Source organism: Cricetulus griseus, chromosome 8, assembly GCF_003668045.3.
Source record: "Cricetulus griseus strain 17A/GY chromosome 8, alternate assembly CriGri-PICRH-1.0, whole genome shotgun sequence".
NCBI classification, from domain to species: Eukaryota; Metazoa; Chordata; class Mammalia; order Rodentia; family Cricetidae; genus Cricetulus; species Cricetulus griseus.
The window spans coordinates 63,558,816-63,577,723 of NC_048601.1; the positions used below are offsets into that span (position 1 = coordinate 63,558,816).

General features: G+C 41.1%; 1 protein-coding gene across 15 annotated transcripts in view; it reads left to right on the forward strand.

The window, feature by feature from the left end:
- Immt (inner membrane mitochondrial protein) overlaps positions 1 to 17,743 on the forward strand; it is a 38,603-nt gene extending 20,860 nt beyond the window's left edge. For 11 of the 15 annotated variants that reach the window (XM_027429509.2, XM_027429510.2, XM_027429506.2 and 8 more), the window contains 9 exons: positions 146 to 282; positions 4,274 to 4,377; positions 5,575 to 5,710; positions 6,318 to 6,447; positions 9,588 to 9,602; positions 11,361 to 11,584; positions 13,422 to 13,553; positions 15,210 to 15,339; positions 16,800 to 17,743. In XM_027429509.2, coding sequence (XP_027285310.1) covers positions 146 to 282; positions 4,274 to 4,377; positions 5,575 to 5,710; positions 6,318 to 6,447; positions 9,588 to 9,602; positions 11,361 to 11,584; positions 13,422 to 13,553; positions 15,210 to 15,339; positions 16,800 to 17,413 — 1,622 coding nt within the window. In that variant the 3' untranslated portion in view covers positions 17,414 to 17,743. The remainder of the gene's footprint in view (positions 1 to 145; positions 283 to 4,273; positions 4,378 to 5,574; positions 5,711 to 6,317; positions 6,448 to 9,587; positions 9,603 to 11,360; positions 11,585 to 13,421; positions 13,554 to 15,209; positions 15,340 to 16,799) is intronic. The other 4 variants (XM_027429511.2, XM_027429508.2, XM_027429517.2 and 1 more) reach the window with 1 other exon arrangement.
- Positions 17,744 to 18,908: the final 1,165 nt, after the last annotated feature.

The following is an 18,908-nucleotide window of genomic DNA, read 5'->3' on the forward strand; positions in this document are numbered from 1 at the left end:
AGGATTAAAGGCGTGTGCCACCAACACCCTGCTCTTGTTTGATGTTTTTTGAGAACTAATTGCACCAGAAGACTTTTAGAAAAGAGGAAAAGCTTAGTTTTTTTGTAAGGAGAATTTGTTTTTAACTGTTCTTTCTTTTTTTCAGCTCTAGCCAAGAGTTTAGAAGATGCTCTGAGCCAGACTGCATCTGTCACTCTGCAGGCTATTACAGCCCAGAATGCTGCAGTTCAGGCTGTGAATGCACACTCCAACATACTGAAAACAGCCATGGACAATTCTGAGGTGTGCCAAGGAGGGGTTGACCTGTGTGATAGACTGATTGTTTCTATTCGCTATGGCTTTCTCATGGAGTAAAGACAGTCTACAATAACGTTCTTTCTATTTTCCTTCTGTATTTTAAAGTCAGGATCTTCTCACTGTGTATCAGGACTGGCCTTCAGTTTGTTAAGGAGGCCAGGGCGGCCTCAGACTTGCAGTGATTCTCTTGCTTAAGCTTCCTGGGTAGGGATATCACAGGTGTGTGCTTAGCTAGAGTGATTGTCTTAAAAATACAAAACAGCTAGGGACTGTTGGTGCACACCTCTTTCCTCGGGACAGGGAAGACAGCAGCACACAGATGGTTTACATAGTAGGTTCCAGGCCAATCAGTGCTTCATAGTGAGATTTTGTCTCAAAACAAACAACCAAACAAAATTGAGAAAAATCTTCAAATCTGTTTAAATGAACCACAGCACTGTTGCACTGTGAGAACTCAGAGGTTTGTTTTTTGACACAGGGTCTCAAGTAATCCAGGGTGATATTGAATTCACTGTGTAGCTGATAGTAATGTCTTCAGCAAAATATTTAAATGTAGTTTCCAACTTTTAAACAGTCTTTTAAATAAATTATTTTATTGTTTTGTTTGAGGCAGGGTCTCATGTACCACAGACTGGTGCTGAGTTCACTGTAGCTGAGGATAAACTTGAATACAAGATAAGAACAAGAGAACACAGTCTGGCTTTACTTGGAAAATGTTGATTACTAGATATATACAGCCTCACCTGGCTTGAGAGATAGCTTACTTTGCTTACTTTTTTTTTTTTTTTTTTTTTTTTTTTGAGACATGATTTCTCTGTGTAACCCTAGCTGTCCTGGAACTTGCTCTGTAGATCAGGCTGGCTTTGAACTGCCTGCCTCTGCCTCCCAAGTGCTAGGATTAAAGGTATATACCACCATGCCCATCCTAGCCAAGCATTTCTTCAAGTAAACTTTTAAAATTTTAGATATTTTAGAAAGATGTTAAATTTTAGGAAATAACACTAAAACTTCCTATATCCTACAGACACTGCATATTGTAATAGTTATGTTAATAATTTAACATCTGTTAAACACTTAAAAGTAATAATTTTGATTTCTGAATTATTAGTGGGACTCAGCAAATTTCTTTTAAAATTATACTCAAGTTTCAGTATTCGAAAAGATATCTCTGTACCAGATCACTTCCATTAAAATAGAGTAAGCATGTGAACTGTTCCATTAAGGCTGAAGCTCAGGATAATCAAGTGACTTTGCCAACTGTTTACTGTGTTCCAGGATCACGCATGAAGTTGTTTCAGTCCTATGTCCTCTATCCACCTGTCTTAGTTAGGGTTTCCAGTGCTGTGAAGAGACACCTTGACCACACCTGTTACAAAGAAAACATTTAATTGTGGTGGCTGGCTTACCGTTCAGAGATTCTGTGCATTATCATCATGGTGGGACATGGCAGCTTGTAGGCTGACATGGTGTTGGAGAGGTAGCCGCTACATGTTGATTTGTAGACAACAGGAAGTAGACTGATTGTCTCACTGGCATGACGTGGGCATATGTGAGACCTCAACGCCCGCCTCCGCAGTGACACACTTCCTCCAACAAGAGCACACCTGCTCCAACAAGGCCACACCTCATGGTGCCACTCCCTTTCGGGGGGCCATTGTCTTTCAAACTACCACACCACCGAAGAGTTGGATTTGTCTTCTGGTAATGATTGTTAGAATACAAACTTAGAAAACTTGAAAAGTGCTTGGGCATGGTGTCACTTTTAATCCCAGGCAGAGGTAGGCGAAATCCCTGTGAGTTCTAGGCCAGCCTGGTCTACATAGTGAATTTCAGGACAGCCAGGGCTGTTACACAGAGAAACCTGTCTTGAAAAAACAAAAATAAATAAATAAAAGGAAAATTATGTTCTATTTTTAGTTCAAAGGGAGTGAAAGTGTAACTATCAGTTTAGTCAGTCAGGATATTTGTCATCTCATCAGGTAGGCGTGGGAGGGATGAAGGGTTCCTGGTGTCAGGGATCCAATGGATCAATGTTCTTCAGAGGGGCAGCATGAAAACTTTCCTTGGTGAAGGTTCCCAGTTTACTGCTGAAGAGCACCTTAACTAAGATGCGGGAAGCTTGGGTCTTTCCTCACAAATGTTTAGAAGTGTAGTTTTCAAATTTTTTTTTCCACATGACATTTTTACTGATTCTGTGGGAGTTTCACATCATTCACCCTGATCACAATCCCTTCAAATTCCTTACCAAAAATGGGCATTTATGTATGTATGTATGTATGTATGTATGTATGTATGTATGTATTAGGTCGGGTGGTGATGGTGCACACCTTTAATCCCAGCACTTAGAAGGCAGAGGCAGATAGATCTCAGTGAGTTCGAGGCCAGCCTGATCTACCAAGTGAATTCCAGGACAGCTAGGACTATTACCCAGAGAATCCCTATCTCTAAAAACCCAAAAATAAGAAAAAGAAAGTCCTTTGTGTAATCTATATATTTGCTAGAACACAGTCAAATTTTAGTGGCCTGCCCCTTAAATAGACCTGAAGCCTTCCCCTCTCACACCTCCACCAGAAACCATCAGTTGTGGAGAGTTACTTTTTAACTTCTCTGTCACACTTTTTCAGTGTTATCTTCAGTTGCTTCCTGTCTAGGCTGTTACTTTTTCGTTGTTGTTTTGGGTTAGGTAGGAATGAGAAGAGGGTTTGTCACAGAAGCCTTCTATAGTCTCTCTACAGTCATCGATACCATGGCAAAAGTAGTCTCCTTGCTCTTGATAGTCAGCGGAACCATGGATCATGGACCTCTACTCTGTTTCTGGCAATAGCACAGACCACGAACATGGCCCACATAGGCTACCCAAACCACCAACATCAACATGGCCTCAGGTGACAGCACAGGCCACTCACATCAGTATGGGCAGCCACATGGTCCATGGGCATCTACATGTCTTCAGGCAGCAGTGCCCACCACAGACATTGGCATGACCTTTGGTGTTATTATCTTGGACCACGAACATCCACACAAACCCTGGCTGCAGTAGGGCCTCAGACACAGACATGGCCCTTGGTGGCAGCAAACCCTGCACATCACCATGGCCCTTGGTGGCAGCACAGGCTACTCATATCAATATGTCCCCCAGTGACAGCACAGAACCTGAAGTCCGCATGGCCTTCGGGGGTAACTTGGACCACGGGCATCAACACGGGCCTCAGTTACAGTAGGGCTGTGGCTGGACATAGGACTGAAATAACATCATGCATGATCCTGGAACATGTTACATGAACACAGTAACAGTTAGCAAAGTCACTTTGATTATCCTGAGCTTCAGCCTTAATTGAAATTCTCCACTGCTAATTGATGTGCCCTTATAATAATGGAGACTGTATCAGATGTTAGTGGGAATGTAGTATAGAGAGTTGCCGCTGAAGGAGATTCCTGAAGTCAACTGGTTGCCCTATCCTAGAATACCCTCCCTACATTATATAAAACAGGCTTGCTGGAATTCACCAAGATCCGTCTGCTTCTAGTCCCTGAGTATTGAGATTAAAGGCATATATATATATATATATATATCACCAGGTCTGGCTGTTTTCAGAATCTAATAATAAATACCTAAAAAAATCCCTAACCCAGGCAGGAGGTGGTGGCACACACCTTTAATCCTGGCACCTCGGAGGCAGAAACAGGTGGATCTCTATGACTTTGAGGCCAGCCTCATTTACAGATAGAGTTCCAGGAAAGTCAGGGCTACACAGAGAAACCTTGTCTTGAAAAACAAACAACAAAAATCCCTAACATTGAATGGGAGACATTGTCTATATATATATATATACATATACATATACATACATACATATATATATATATTTTTTTTTTTTTCTGAATATAACAGCACAGAATTCTGGATTTAATCTCGTCCTGTCATATGATAGTGAGAGCAATTAGTTATGTTTATATAACTTAAATTTTTGTTTAGATCGAAGGTGAGAAGAAGTCGGCCCAGTGGCGCACAGTGGAGGGTGCATTGAAGGAAAGAAGAAAGGCAGTTGATGAAGCTGCTGATGCCCTTCTCAAAGCCAAGTAATTATTCATGGACTTTAACAAGTAATTGGGGCCTCCTGGTGGCTTTCTTTGGGCTGAACTTTCTCTGTGTGATCTTTATAAGTGAAGAGGCAGAGAAATTATTCTTAACTTCTCCACCAATGTGTGCTCTGAACTGGCCCCGGGAACTTGAAGATTTAAAAGAATAAACTATATGAAGTACAATTAGGCTAAAATAAAAAGAGTAGAAATTTTTATAAAGGAGCTCATACAAGAGTCAGATTTGTTGAGGGCTGAAGAGATGGCTCAGTGGTTAAGCGCACTGTCTGCTCTTCACGAGGACCTGGGTTCAGTTCCCAGAAACCACAAGGTAGTTCAAGACCGTAATTTCAGTTTCAGGGCTTCTGACACCCTCACACATACATGCAGGCAAAACACCAGTGCACATTAAAAAAAAAATACATAAAAGTCAGGTTTGCATTGGATTATTGCTTAGATTTTATGTGTCTACTCAGTTACCATGTTTCTGTTCTAATTTCTAAATTTCAGTGGATGGTCAATACATTTTTATCACAATTCAGAATATTTATCATAACAGTTTGCTGGAACTACAAAAGTGGTTAATTTATTGAGCTGTTTGCTACCTTGACCTTTCTTCCTACAAATTGGCTAAAGCTAGTATCTTAGTTTGGTTTCTGTTGCTATGATAAAGACCATGATCAAAAGCAGCTTGGGGAGGAAAGGGCATATTTGTCTTGCACATCCCAGTCAACAGTCTATCATTAAGGGGAGTCAGGGCAGGAAATCGAGGCAGGGACTGAAGCAGTGGCCATAGACTAACTTTGCTTATTGCTTGTTCCCCATGGCTTGCTCAGCCTAGTTACTTATATACCCCAGGATGACCTGATGGCACCACCCACAATGGGCTAGACTCTTCCCACATCAGTTAAAAAAAATGTTTTCCAGACTTGCCTACAGGTCAGTCTGATGAGACATGTTCTCCATTGAGGTTCTCTCTTAGATGACTATAGCTTGGGTCAAGTTGACCAGAAACTAACCAATGCAATGAAGGTAAAAGCACAGAAACTGATAATACTCTTATATAAAGCCCGAATCTCATGCATCATGGCCTTAGGCCATTCCTATCTTATGCTTACATCAAAACTCTAATAGTTAGTAAGAATTATACTGAGTCCTAATATTTTTATCTTCTTTTTTTTTTTTTAATGTCCTCAGAGAAGAGTTAGAGAAGATGAAAAGTGTAATTGAAGATGCAAAGAAAAGAGAGGTTGCTGGGACCAAACCTCGTATAACTGCTGCAGAGGGGAAGCTTCACAACATGATAGTTGATCTGGATAATGTGGTCAAAAAGGTATGTTTCTGAAGTCTTGGTAATATTTATATTTTAAAATATGTTAATGCATTTCTTAGAATTCAGGAAAATAGTAAGATTCCTACTACCTCCATAATTTTTTTCATTGTAAGTGTATTTATTGTAATGTGTGTGTGTGGGGGGGGAAGTGTTAAAGTTTGTGTGGGAGGGCTAGTAGCAACACAAGGGCACTTGCTGCCAAGGACAGTGATCTGAATTAAATTTCTGGGATTCATTTAGTAGAAGGAGAGAACTGATTCCCAAAAGATGTCTACTGACTTCTAATCTCATCCTGTGACACATATCCATGGGCATAATGCATGCTTTCACAAAAGAAATAAAAATGTAAAGAAAGCTGAGTGTCATGGCAGATGCTTTTACTCCCAGCACTGGGGAGGCAGGTGTGCTAGCCTGGTCTACAGAGCAGGACAGCTGGGGCTGTTACACAGAGAAGCCTTGTCAAAAAAGAAAGAAAACAGGTTTAATTTCTGTTTTCTGATCTTCATATTTCTGTGTATTGTTTTGTTTGTACCTGCGTCGGGGTGGTTTTTAGAGTGTAGATGATGCTTTTTGTTCTATTTAGCTAGAGACCTTTGTATCTGCTTAGGTCCAGGCTGCTCAGTCAGAGGCTAAGGTGGTGTCTCAGTATCATGAACTTGTGGTCCAAGCAAGGGATGACTTTAGAAAGGAGCTGGACAGTATCACTCCAGACATCACTCCTGGATGGAAAGGGATGAGTAAGTACAGCTGATTTCCATTTTCTTTCTGGATTTTAGCATCTAATCAACTAATCTAAATCTGCTTCAACTCTAGTCTTTCAGTCCCAGTGCTTCTGGAATGTCTTAGTTGGTATATAAGGTATTGTTTATCTCTGTCACAGCTGTAGCACATAGAACACTGGCATTACTTCTCTAGTTTTAATCATGGTGAGCAGAACCTCAGCTAGTGTTTAATTCTGTATGATTCAAGATTTGATTCTAATTTGCTACTCAAAAATTAAAAATAAGATCCAAGTGAGTTAATGTTTTAGCATTAACTCTGTTAAGATATGTATGTGTATATACTTACTCAAATCTTTTGGTACTTGAAAATCTTTGGACTAGATTAATTATGGCATATTTGAGAATTCTGTTGGCCACCCCAGTTCTTCCAGGCTGTTATCAAGCTTGTTAGTCTCCAGTTTCAGCCTCCCTGGTGCTGGGGATTACAGGCATTTACTGTGGTGGCTAGCTGAAAATTTCATCCTTCTGAGATTATGAAATTGAGGAGTGGTTGATGCCCAAAGCGTGGAAGTTAACTAAAAGGTGGTTACAGTTGCCAGGTGTGGTTGTGCATACCTTCAGTCCCGGGGCTTGGGAGGCAGAGGCAGGAGGATCCAGCCAGGTTTGAAACTAGTCTGGTCTACATAATGAGTTCCAAGACAGCCAGAGCTACATAATGAGACCTTGTTTCAAAAACAAAGGTGCCATAGTCATGTGAGGATGAACTGATAAGGCCCACCTATTGTATGTACCAGTAACATTGACATGAATAGGAAGATACTAGGGATCAGTTGTTGTGCAGCTTGTTTGTTTTTTTTTTGTTGTTGTTTTGTTTTTTTGTTTTTGGTTTTTCGAGACAGGGTTTCTCTGTGGCTTTGGAGGCTGTCCTGGAACTAGCTCTTGTAGACCAGGCTGGTCTCGAACTCACAGAGATCTGCCTGCCTCTGCCGCCCAAGTGCTGGGATTAAAGGTGTGTGCCACCAACGCCCGGCTGCAACTTGTTTGTTGAACTGTGATGTTCTGTGTAGTGACCTTGAAGATGTGTATACTCCTAACCCAGCCTTTTAGCTCCTATGTATTTGCTGAAGAAAACTCAACAGTGCATTGAAGCACTGTTTTAGAGCACAGACTTTGAGAGCTAGAGGTGTAGTTCAGTGGTTGAAACTCTCCTAGCATGCAAGAGACCCTGGGTTGGAGCCTCAGCACTAACAAAAAAGAGCCTGGTGTGGTGGCGCATGCCTTTAATCCTACAACTTGGGAGGCAGAGACAGGTGTATTCAAGTTCCAGGACAGTCAGAGCAGCATAAGTTAGACCCTTACTCAAAAAAAAAAAAAAAAAAAAAGCAGTGGGGATGTGTGTAGGAGAGAGAATTAGGCTTGAGGGCGTGGCTCAGTGGTAGATCATTTGGTTAACAGGCACAAGCCCTGAGTTTAGTCCCCAGCACCCAAAAGAACTAAAAAGAAAATTGAAACAGCCAAACGTATGAGTACAAGTGAACTGGGATCGTGAATCTCCAAAGAGAGGTCTTGACAGTATGGGCACATGCTGTCAAACCTGGTGGCCTGTGTTCTATCCCAAGGAACCACATGGAGGAAGGAGAGAATCAACTCCCAAAAGATTTGTGACCTCCACACAGCTGCAATGACGCACCCCAGCCCAAATAAATAAATAGATGTAATACTTTTTTTTAAAAAAAATTAAACACTAAAAGAATATAGAGTAGGATGGCACTAACATGAAGTGTTAAGAACCTGTAAGCAAAGCTATTATTGAGGGTTATATCTTTATGTCAAGTATAAAAAAGTGCTTGGGGTCTGGATAGATGGATCAGCAGTTAAGAGTACTTACTGCTCTTTAAGAATACCCAGGTTTGGTGCCTAGCACCTGCACAGTAGCCCACATGTGTAACTCCAGTTTCAGGGGATCTGATGCTCTATTCTAGCTTTGCAGGCACTTATATTCACATAGTGCCCATAAACACTCATGCAGACAAACATACATTATACATAAAAATAAACAGAATTTTTGAAAAGTGCTTGGGACTGATGAAACCCAAATCAAGAGTCCATAAGCATATCTCCTTTATTGCTTATAGATTTATAGCACACACTGCTGTATTCATGTGTCCTGTCTCAGTCATCTCTTACATTGCTATTGCTATGTACCATAGCACACACTGCTGTATTCATGTGCCCTTTTAAAAATCATCTCTTACATTGTCCCAACTTTGCCAGTTTTTCCTGTAACACAGAAACAGATCCTTTTAATGAAAAATCCTTATCTTTGAATTTAAACCCGGAGGTCCTTAACAAGCTTCATACTAGACATAGGCCTGGTTGTTCAGACCTATAATCCCATTTATTTGAGGAGGCTGAGAGAAGAGAACTGCACATTCCTGGGCTACAGGGTGAGTTTAAGGGCAGCTTAAATAAGTAACTTAGATCTGTCTCAAAATAAAAGGCTAAAATTTGATCGTAGGCATAGCTTAGTGGCAGAGTACTTGCCTCATGTGATTGAGGGCCTGGGATCTAGCTCCAGAGTTGCCAAGGAGGAAAAGGAGGGATACCTCTCTCGTCACTGATTCACGAGTGTTTATAATATTGATGAGGAACGGCTGTAAACTAAAGCAGTCATAGTTCTTGGTTTAATTTACATATGTTAAATGTAAATGGGATGCAAAGTTCCCTGTGAAGTTTTTCTAAGAAGCCTGCTGTGGTGCAGCTGTATGTACGGCTCTCAGGAGCTAAAGCAGAGAGGTAACAGGATCTAGAACGACTCTGTTCCAAATGTGAAAGGTGGAAGAGGCCTGCCACTGGAACTCAGGACTGGGATGGAGGAATACTCTGTAGGAAGATTTTTAGTTGATTTCCAGTGTTGAAACAGTGACAGATCCCTTCTAACTAGAACAACTTTTAATGTCAGTGATTCTTTTGTTCTTTTAAAATACTACAATCTACCTTGATGTATGTTGTCTCTGACACTTTGCAAATGTAGGAAATAAACATTTTTCTTTCCAGTAATCTCTTTTCTTGATTCTTCTGGATGTTGCTATTTAATGATCGCTAACCAAAGTGTGCACCTTCTTTTTTCAAACTATTCTTCTCTTTCTTTGTAGGTATTTCTGACCTAGGTGAGTAAATATGTTTATTTTATGTTTAGTGGCATTTGAATGTGTGACAATTCCCAATTGTACATTTTTGCATCCATAGGTGATTAGGAACAACTGTGGTAAGTGATTGTAAGGCTGTAAATGTGAGATATGTTTATGTATACACACAATAAATATGGTCTTTGTTTTACTTATTATTTCGATGAACTTCAAACATAAAAGTAAGAAAAAATACCCATACAATCCCACAGTTTCATCTGAGTTCATCAGTTATCAGATCTGTTCTTAGTTTTGTCTCATCTATTCATAGCCTTCGTGTCAGAGCAGACTCCAAATACATCTTTTCCTTGTAAATACTTGGAGAGAGTTTTTGAAAAGATAATCGAAATACCATTATTATGCTTAAGGTTTAATAATTCACTAGTGCTGTTAAATATGCAGTGCTTAAATCTTTCTACTTACAGAAAGAATTTTGCCATGCAATGATAGTGTACTCCTTTAATTCCAGTGCTCAGGAGTCAGAGGCAGGCAAATCTCTGTGAGTTCAAGGACAGCCAGGGCTACACAGAGAAACCCTGTTTTAAAAAAACTGAAGAAAAACATTTTTTTTTATTTACAGTATTATATTCAAGCCAGGATTTAGAGATTTCCCCACATTGAAATTATTCAGTGGGTCTCAGTGCTTGTTTACTTTTTTGCCTTTCAACTTGTTTTTTGGTGAATCAAGTATTTATCATGCAGAATTGCCCCATATTTCATTTTTTATGGTAGGAACCTTTAGTAAATGTTGGAATACTTGTGGAGTTTGAAATTACTTTCCCCCACACAACAACAAACCAGCAAGTCACACTACTTAAGTGTGTGCTTAACTGAATATTAAAAGTGATCCTTTTGGGCATTAGTGATCACAGATTACTGTCCTAGGTAGTATGTATTCAAGGGTAGGAACAGTGGCTGGAGATTTAGCTCAGTGGTTAAGAACACTGGTTGCTGTTGCAGAGACCTAGGTTCATTTCTCTGCACCCACAGGGAGGCTTACAAGTGTCTGTGACACTAGTTTTAGGCACACGTGTGATACACAGACATACACACAGGCAAAACACCTATACACAGAAAATAAAAACTTAAAAATTAAAAAAAAAATAAAGCCAAGAGGCTCTTTGGTTTAAGCAAACAACAGTTCTTTTATTTAAAAATGTTTTTAAATTTGAAGTTTAAATTTAAAAATTATTTTATGTGAGTGTTTTATCTACAGGTATGTCTATGCCACAGGCATGCCTGGTATCTTTGGGGCCAGAGGAGGAGCTCAGCTTGCCCTGGAACCTTCGTTGCAGATGATTATGAACATCCATGTGGCTGCTGGGAATCAAGCCCATTCCTGTGAAAGAGCAGCCAGTGTTCTTAACCTCTGAGCCATCTCTCCAGCCTGCAGACTACTTCTTTACACTTACTTATTTGTTTGTGGGTGTTTGCAGGGGGCTGACATAGTTCTGCATAAAATGACATATAGTAATGATTGTGTCTGCAAGCTTTGTTTTTAGAAGCAAAATTAGAGCAAAGTAGAGTTCAGATTATAAAAACTCATTTGGGTTCTTGGAAAAGAGCTGTGTGTGCTGCCTCAGGACCCACCTATTTATTATTTTGCTTGGAATTGACAAAGCTTTAGTTGCTGAACATTAGCTCTTAACCTCTAGCTTGACTGGAGGATTTAAATTTTGTGTTAGCTACTTTCTGCTTTATAATTTTCACATGGTTAATATTTTGATGTTATCTGTTTAGCTGACAAGCTCTCTACTGATGACCTGAACTCTCTGATTGCTCATGCCCATCGTCGCATTGATCAGCTCAACAGAGAGCTAGCACAACAGAAAGCCACAGAGAAACGGCACATCCAGGTAGCCTTGGAAAGGCAAAAGCTAGAAGAAAAGCGGGCCTTTGACTCTGCAGTGGCAAAAGCATTGGAGCGCCACAGAAGTGAAATACAGGCTGAGCAGGACAGAAAGGTAGCGAACAGAGAACAACTTGACATTTAAACCTATGAACCTGACTTGTTCATCACCAGCTGCTAGTAGTAGATGTAATTCATGGGAAGACATACAGTGGCATTAGGCTGTAGGGGAAACTGTAGCCACGCCTGCTTAGGGGCTGGCTACAGGTATGCCTGACCACGCATGTGAGGGCGTGGTCATGGTGATGTAGGTAAGGTTTAAGAGTGAGGGACACTCAGGTGGCGGCCCTTCTTTCGCTTTCATCTTTGGCTTGCTGTACTTACTGCTGCCCCGCCTGTTGGCTAGGTTGTGCAGGGTCATCTCACTGGTTCCTCCTGTGCAGCTTCTTGTCGTCTAACACCATGCTGAAAGCATATCTCTCTAACTCTGAATCTGTTCTTGCCTGTGATGGTAGTGGGTGTGATTGTCCAAAGGGGAAGAGACAGCTCCATTTGCCATCTTTTTGGTTATTTTATGTATCAGACATGGCATCCAGAGACTGACTGCGGTACTGTCCATCCCATCTTCTCATCAACCTTTACATTTGGTCTGCATCCGGAGTAAATTCCAAACCTATCTGGTTTTCATTTCCTACCTTAGTCCAAGTTATCATCTTAATAGGTTTCTCAGGATCTCACTTTGTAGCCCTGCTTAGAATTAATAGCAGTCCCCTATACTTTTGTTTTTTAAATGGGATCTTGTTATGTAGCTATGGCTGATAGGAACCTATGGCTATAGATTTACCTTATCCCAAGTTTCTGGTTTACAGTATGAGCCCAAAAGTTCACATTCTTAAACAACACCCAAAGGCTCTTAATTATATACTTGTCTTTTGTAAACCCATTCATTTTCCTAGATCTTGGTTGTTTTTTTTTTTCTCTGTGCACTGTCTATTTCACTGGGAACTTTGTGCTGTGTGCTCCCATCATTTGGCTCTTCCCTTGCACCGTAGTTCTACATTTCAATGTCATTGACTTAGACATGCCTCTCCTATCCCTTCAATTTCAAGCAGCCCTGTGGATTACTTTCTGCAGTATTGCTGTTTTCAGTGAAAGTGGGCAGAGGAGGCCTCCTGCTCCCATTCATTCTTGTAAACAAGTATCCGATCTCAAGTGTGTGTGTGTGTGTGTGTGTGTGTGTGTGTGTGTGTGTGTATTGTATCCTGTGACGCACAGGGCTGGTCTGAAGTGTTAACATACACACTGACCTCACTGGCTTCACTGACCTCACTATGCTAACTCTGAGAAAAGATGAGTTTCATGTTCAAGGTAATTTGTGTAGATGTGTAGTAGAACAAGTAAAGCAGGATGGAGCATTTCCTAACTTGTTCTCATTTGGCCATGTTGAGCCCAAACTCATGTGAAGTAGCTGTTGGCAATTCTCTGCTTAAAAGAAATTAGTAACTGCTGGGTCCTAATTTTTGAAATGATTTTCCAAGTTGGCATTGTCACTCTGGAGAAGGTGGAAACATGAATAGGCAATTAAGATTAAATTGTTTGGTCTCTTTCCTCTGAGTTCTAAAATGAGTTACTACTTCCTGTGGAATATGTGGTTCAGCAATGTTGATGTTTCTTTCTGTGTCAGGCCAGAGAGACCCATGTTTGAAATAGGAATTTTGGTGTAGCTATGTGACCTTGGTTGTGCTGCTTTTATATGTTCAGGGTTGTGGCCCATATTAAAAGTTCAGTGTTGTGGCCCATATTAAAAGTTCAGTGTTGAATGAGTGTGTATTTCTGCCTGGCACATTAAAGGGGTTCACGTCCACGCGGCTGCTGTCATTATCTTACTAACTGGTCTTCCCCTTTTCCTAAGTGTACATATGTTCAGAATTAACCATTACTGTGTTTCACAGGTAGAGGAGGTCAGAGATGCCATGGAGAATGAAATGAGGACCCAGCTTCGACGACAGGCAGCTGCCCACACTGATCATTTACGAGATGTCCTCAAGGTGCAAGAACAGGAACTGAAGTATGAATTTGAGCAGGTGAGGACCTGTGGTGAGGCTTCAGCTTTTTCCTCCGCGTTTCCACTTGCATCATTATGAGCTCTCCTTTTCTTTCTTTTATTTGTGGGTAGTAACTGGGCATGGAGCCCAGGACCACACATGCTTTCTCCCTTAAGGGTACTCTGAGGATAAGAATAAGGTTAGGACAAGCAGTGGTGACACATGCCTTTAATCCCAGCACTCGAGAAGCAGAGGCAGGCGGATCTCTGTGAGTTCAAGACCAGCCTGGTCTACAAGAGCTAGTTCCAGGACAGCCTCCAAAGCCACAGAGAAACCCTATCTCGAAGAAAACAAAAACAAACAAACAACAATAATAATAATAGGGAGATTGCCAGTGTTACCTAGCTTTTGTCGAATGTGCTTTTTGTTAGTCTAAAGAACCAGTTCTTGGGCTTGGGCTGGAGAGATGGCTCAGAGGTTAAAGAGCACTGACTGCTCTTCCGGAGGCCCTGAGTTCAATTCCTGGCAACCACATGGCTCACAACCACTTTGAATGAGATTTGGTGCCCTCTGCTGGTGTGCAGGGCACATGCAGACAGAAGACTGTATACTTAATAAATAAAATCTCAAAAAAAAAAAAAAAAAAAAGAACCAATTTTTACATCTGGTGTGCTATGTTCATGATCAGATATATTGATCTAATATGTTTGGGCGGCAATATAAAAATTTCTCATTTTTAAAAGATTTTCTGTATATGAATGTTTACTGAATGTATGCGTATATACCATGTTCTTGCCTAGTGCCTATAGTACAGACTATAGTCTAGAAGAAGGCCTCTCTTCCCTGGAACTGAACTCATAGACACTTATGAGCCACTTTGTGAGTTCTCTAAGAAGTGCTCTTAACCACTGAGCCAACTCTCCAGCACCACCCTGGATTTCTTTGTGAAGAGGCATTCTAAAGGTTTAACTAAAAGTTCTTCTTCTGCTGTCTGCTTCCTCTAATATGGCCTATCAGAAATACAAGAAAAAGAAACATGATTGAGAGCCAGATGTGTGGTGCACACCTTCAGTCCCAGTACTTGGGAGGTAGAGGCAGGTTGATCTGTGACTTTGAGGCCAGCCTGGTTTCTAGGGTGAATTCCAAGACTCCACTCACTACCTGAGTTAGTAAACGTCTGAAACCTTATACACAACATTGCAGCTGATTTCTGGTTTGTTTGCTTTAAGGGTTATTTTGTGTGTGAGTATTTTTCTTGAATATATGTCAGTGTACAACATGAGTGCCTGGTGCTTGAGAAGGTCAGAAGAAGGCATTGGACCCCCTGGAACTACACATAGGACAATTGTAAGCTGCATTGTGGGTGCTCAGAATTAAACATGTGTCCTCTGCAAGAACAGAGGTCCTTTACCACATAGCCATCTCTTTGGCTCCTTATAAGCAGCTGTTGTAAAGGTTCTCCTTATGTATCCCTGGCTGGCCTGGAACTTGTTATGTAGACCAGACTGGCTTGGAACTCACTTGTTTCTGCCTCCTGAGTGCTAAACTTAAAGGTGTGTCACTACTTGGCTATGTTTTCAGATTTTTTTTGCTTTTTACTTCAAGTTTGTAGTTTCTGGAAAACTAGTTATCTAGTTAAGTAGCAAGCATGGCAGTAGTATTAGTTTTCTGTACACTACCTGTGTTTTATTTCAGGGCCTATCTGAGAAACTGTCTGAGCAAGAATTAGAGTTTCGTCGTCGTAGTCAAGAACAAGTTGACAACTTTACTCTGGACATAAACACAGCCTATGCCAGGTTGAGAGGAATCGAGCAGGCTGTTCAGAGTGAGTTTCCTTTTAATATTTCAGTCTTACCCTGTACAGTTTGTCAGGATAATTTCTTGTTAAAAAGGGAGGCACGACTCCACTCTACTATGTGATACTCATTTCTTAGAAAGTTGGTCCTAGGTTTGACAAGTTTAAGCAGAGTTCTGAGAAGAAATTGAAAAAAAGAAGATCCAAAAATTAAATTGAGGGCTGGAGAGATGGTTCAGTGGTTAAGAGCATTGACTGGTCTTCCAAGAGGACCCATGTTGAGTCCCCAGCACCAACATGGCAGCTAACAACTGTTTGTGACTCCAAGGTCTGACACTATTACACAGATATACATAGGAGGCAAATACCAATGCACATAAAATAAAAAAAAATAAATCATTTAAAAAAATTAAATCGAAATAACATATGACACAGATCACCATTTTCAAGGTATTTTCCATCATATACTGTAGAGTGATCTGAGGTCTATGTATGCCACATTGAAAGTGGTACATCAGAGCAACAAGCACATTAATAAAATAGGCTTCCTGGGGTGTCCCAGAATCCTTTTGGTCATATGACAATAAAAGTAATCACAATACTTAGAGAATGTCAAAGTCTAGTTTAGTTCATTGAGTCTTTTTTTTTCCTTTTTTTTTTTTTTTTTTTTGTATGTAGGTATGTTGCCTACATGTATACCACATGTGAACTCAAGGAGACCAAACAGGGGTGTGAGATCCCCTGGGACTAGAGTCACAGCTGTGAGCCACCATGTATTATGTAGGTGCTAGGAACTGAACCTGAGTCATTTGGAAAAGCATTCAGTACTCTTAATCACTGAGTCATCTCTCAACCTCTCAGTTCATTAAGTTTTTTTTTTTTTTTTTTTTTTTTTCTTGGCAGATTTCTGATGGCTTTGAAATTCTTGGCCTAGGGCTGGTCATTGGTGGCACATGCCTTTGATCCCAGCACTTGGGAACGAGGCAGAGGCAGGTGGATCTCTGAATTTGAGGCCATCCTAGTCTGCAGAGCAAATTCCAGGACAGCCATGGCAACACAGAGAAATCCTGTCATTTTACTACCCCACCCCCAAACTACTAAATATAAAAATGTCTGAATTAGAAAATCTCCAGGTGTAGTTAAAAAACAGCCAGGGCTATATACTCTCACCAAAGAAGTAAATCTTGCAAATATGAATGACTTGCATTGTCTTTGGCAGAGATCTATTGCCCTGGATCTTACAGGAAGGAAGGGGAAGGGAACTTGGTTGTGCTATGCACTTGCTTCCTCCCAGTATTTTCAGGGTTAGTAGAATCAGGTCCTCATGTAACTGTCACTTTGTGAAAAGGCTGGCTTTAGCCTGGTTAACTTGTTAGAGGTAGACTATTGAAGGTGCATCTGGGGCATGTGTATGAGGAAGACAGAACACTCTTTTTTTGCTTTATTTATTTATTTATTTATTTATTTATTTATTTATTTATTTATTGTAGGTCATGCAGTTGCTGAAGAAGCAGCCAGAAAAGCCCACCAGCTCTGGCTTTCAGTGGAGGCATTAAAGTATAGCATGAAGACTTCATCTGCCGAAACACCTACCATCCCATTGGGGAGTGCAGTTGAGGCCATCAGAGTCAACTGTTCTGATAATGAATTTACGCAGGCTTTAACTGCAGCCATTCCTTCAGAATCCCTGTCCCGGGGGGTATACAGTGAAGAGACCCTAAGAGCCCGTTTCTATGCTGTTCAAAAACTAGCCCAAAGGGTAGCAATGATTGACGAAACCAGAAATAGCCTGTACCAATACTTCCTTTCATACTTGCAGTCCTTACTCCTGTTCCAGCCTAAGCAACTGAAGCCACCAGCAGAGCTCTACCCTGAGGATATAAACACATTTAAATTGCTCTCATATGCCTCCTATTGTATTGAGCATGGTGACCTGGAGCTGGCAGCAAAGTTTGTCAATCAGCTAAAGGGGGAGTCCAGAAGAGTGGCACAGGACTGGCTGAAGGAGGCCCGGATGACCCTAGAAACTAAGCAGATAGTGGAGATCCTGACTGCATACGCCAGCGCTGTAGGAATAGGAACCACTCAAGTGCAGCAAGAGTAAGGCCTAGGAAGAGTTGTGTAATGTCATATTTCATATCAAAGAAAATCAGCATTGGTATCTTTCAGGGTTTGCAACAAGGGTCCCAGAATTGTCTAGAAGTGAGCAGGTTCCAAGTCCTGTGCAAGATGTTAACACCTGTTGCATTTACCTTCCTTACACTGCTATCATGCCAATGAACTCCAGGAGGCTTTATTTGCAACTTGTGTAACACTTCCTGTTTTTCAGGTTTTACTGATCAGGCTTGTGAGCCACTCAAAATAATGTCTGTGATCCCTACTATTGATTCTGCCCTTGGAGCAAACTGAATAAAGCAACACAATGAAAACTGAGTACTCTATCCCTTTTCAGAAGTGCCATTTGCAGTTTGTTGTGTGAGCAGACAGCTTCCGTGAGAAGCAGCCAGTGGTAGGAACTTATGGCCAGTTTCAGTGTTGGGTAACATGAAGTCCAAGCCCTGTTGCTTTGGCTTTGAATGTTTGGGTGAGTGGATCTTCTCCTGATGGTCAAAATCCAGAGTATGTGGAAGCCAAATGCCAGTGTGTTTATAGTTGGAGATGTAGCATTCAGTGGTTCACAGGAAGTGGTATGCACTGTTGTGATAGCCTCCCACAGGAAAAGCTGTATTACTGGGATCCAGCACATGCACCTACACTCTAGTCTGAGTCCTTGAGCCACTGCTCACCATTCCTGCTGCGCTGCTGTTTCCCAGTACCTGGGCTGCGGATCCTCTGTAGATGGAGGTTGTGAACCTGGAAGCTGAATTCATCCAGACTACCAGTGAATTCTGAGTTTGGCACAGTTGCCATAGTGAACAAACATTACATTTTTGCTTTCTGACTTAATTCGTACACTCCCGAAGTCTACCATCTCTACAAAATCCTGCCAGTTTTTAACCTTTTATTGGGGTATTTGTGTTTATAAAATTAAGAACTTTTCGGCTGAGCAACATACCTACAAAGCACCAAAGTGGTTTTTTTTGTATTATGTTTCTATAGTTGCACATCTACACTCAGCCTCTCAAAATGGGTATATTGAGGTCTTTGCACAGCACTGGCCTTTCCCTTTGGCTTGGGATACACTGGGTCATGTTCAGTCTGGGCTGATGATGCTGTTGTTCAAGCTCTATCTGACTGGAGCACCTGCATGTGGATTGCCTTGTTTCTGAGGGTAGAGACACGGTGGGCACCTACCTGGAGCTGTAAATTTAATGGATTGTCCACCTTCCTACTCCCACCTCTAAGAATAGGATTAAATCCCAAAAGTACACTAATATGTAAAACATGTGTTTATCATGAAAACTGAGTGGATATACTAAATTGTAAGGAAATCCAGTTTCTTTTGGAACCCTGAAAAGCTTTCTTCACATGTGACTGTGCCATTGTGGTTCATGCCTTTACTTAAGTCAGGCCAGGCAGGGCTACACAGAAATTCTGTCTCTAAAAACCAAGGATGGAGTAGGTGTCTATTAAATAATGTGATTCTTTGAGTTCACCAG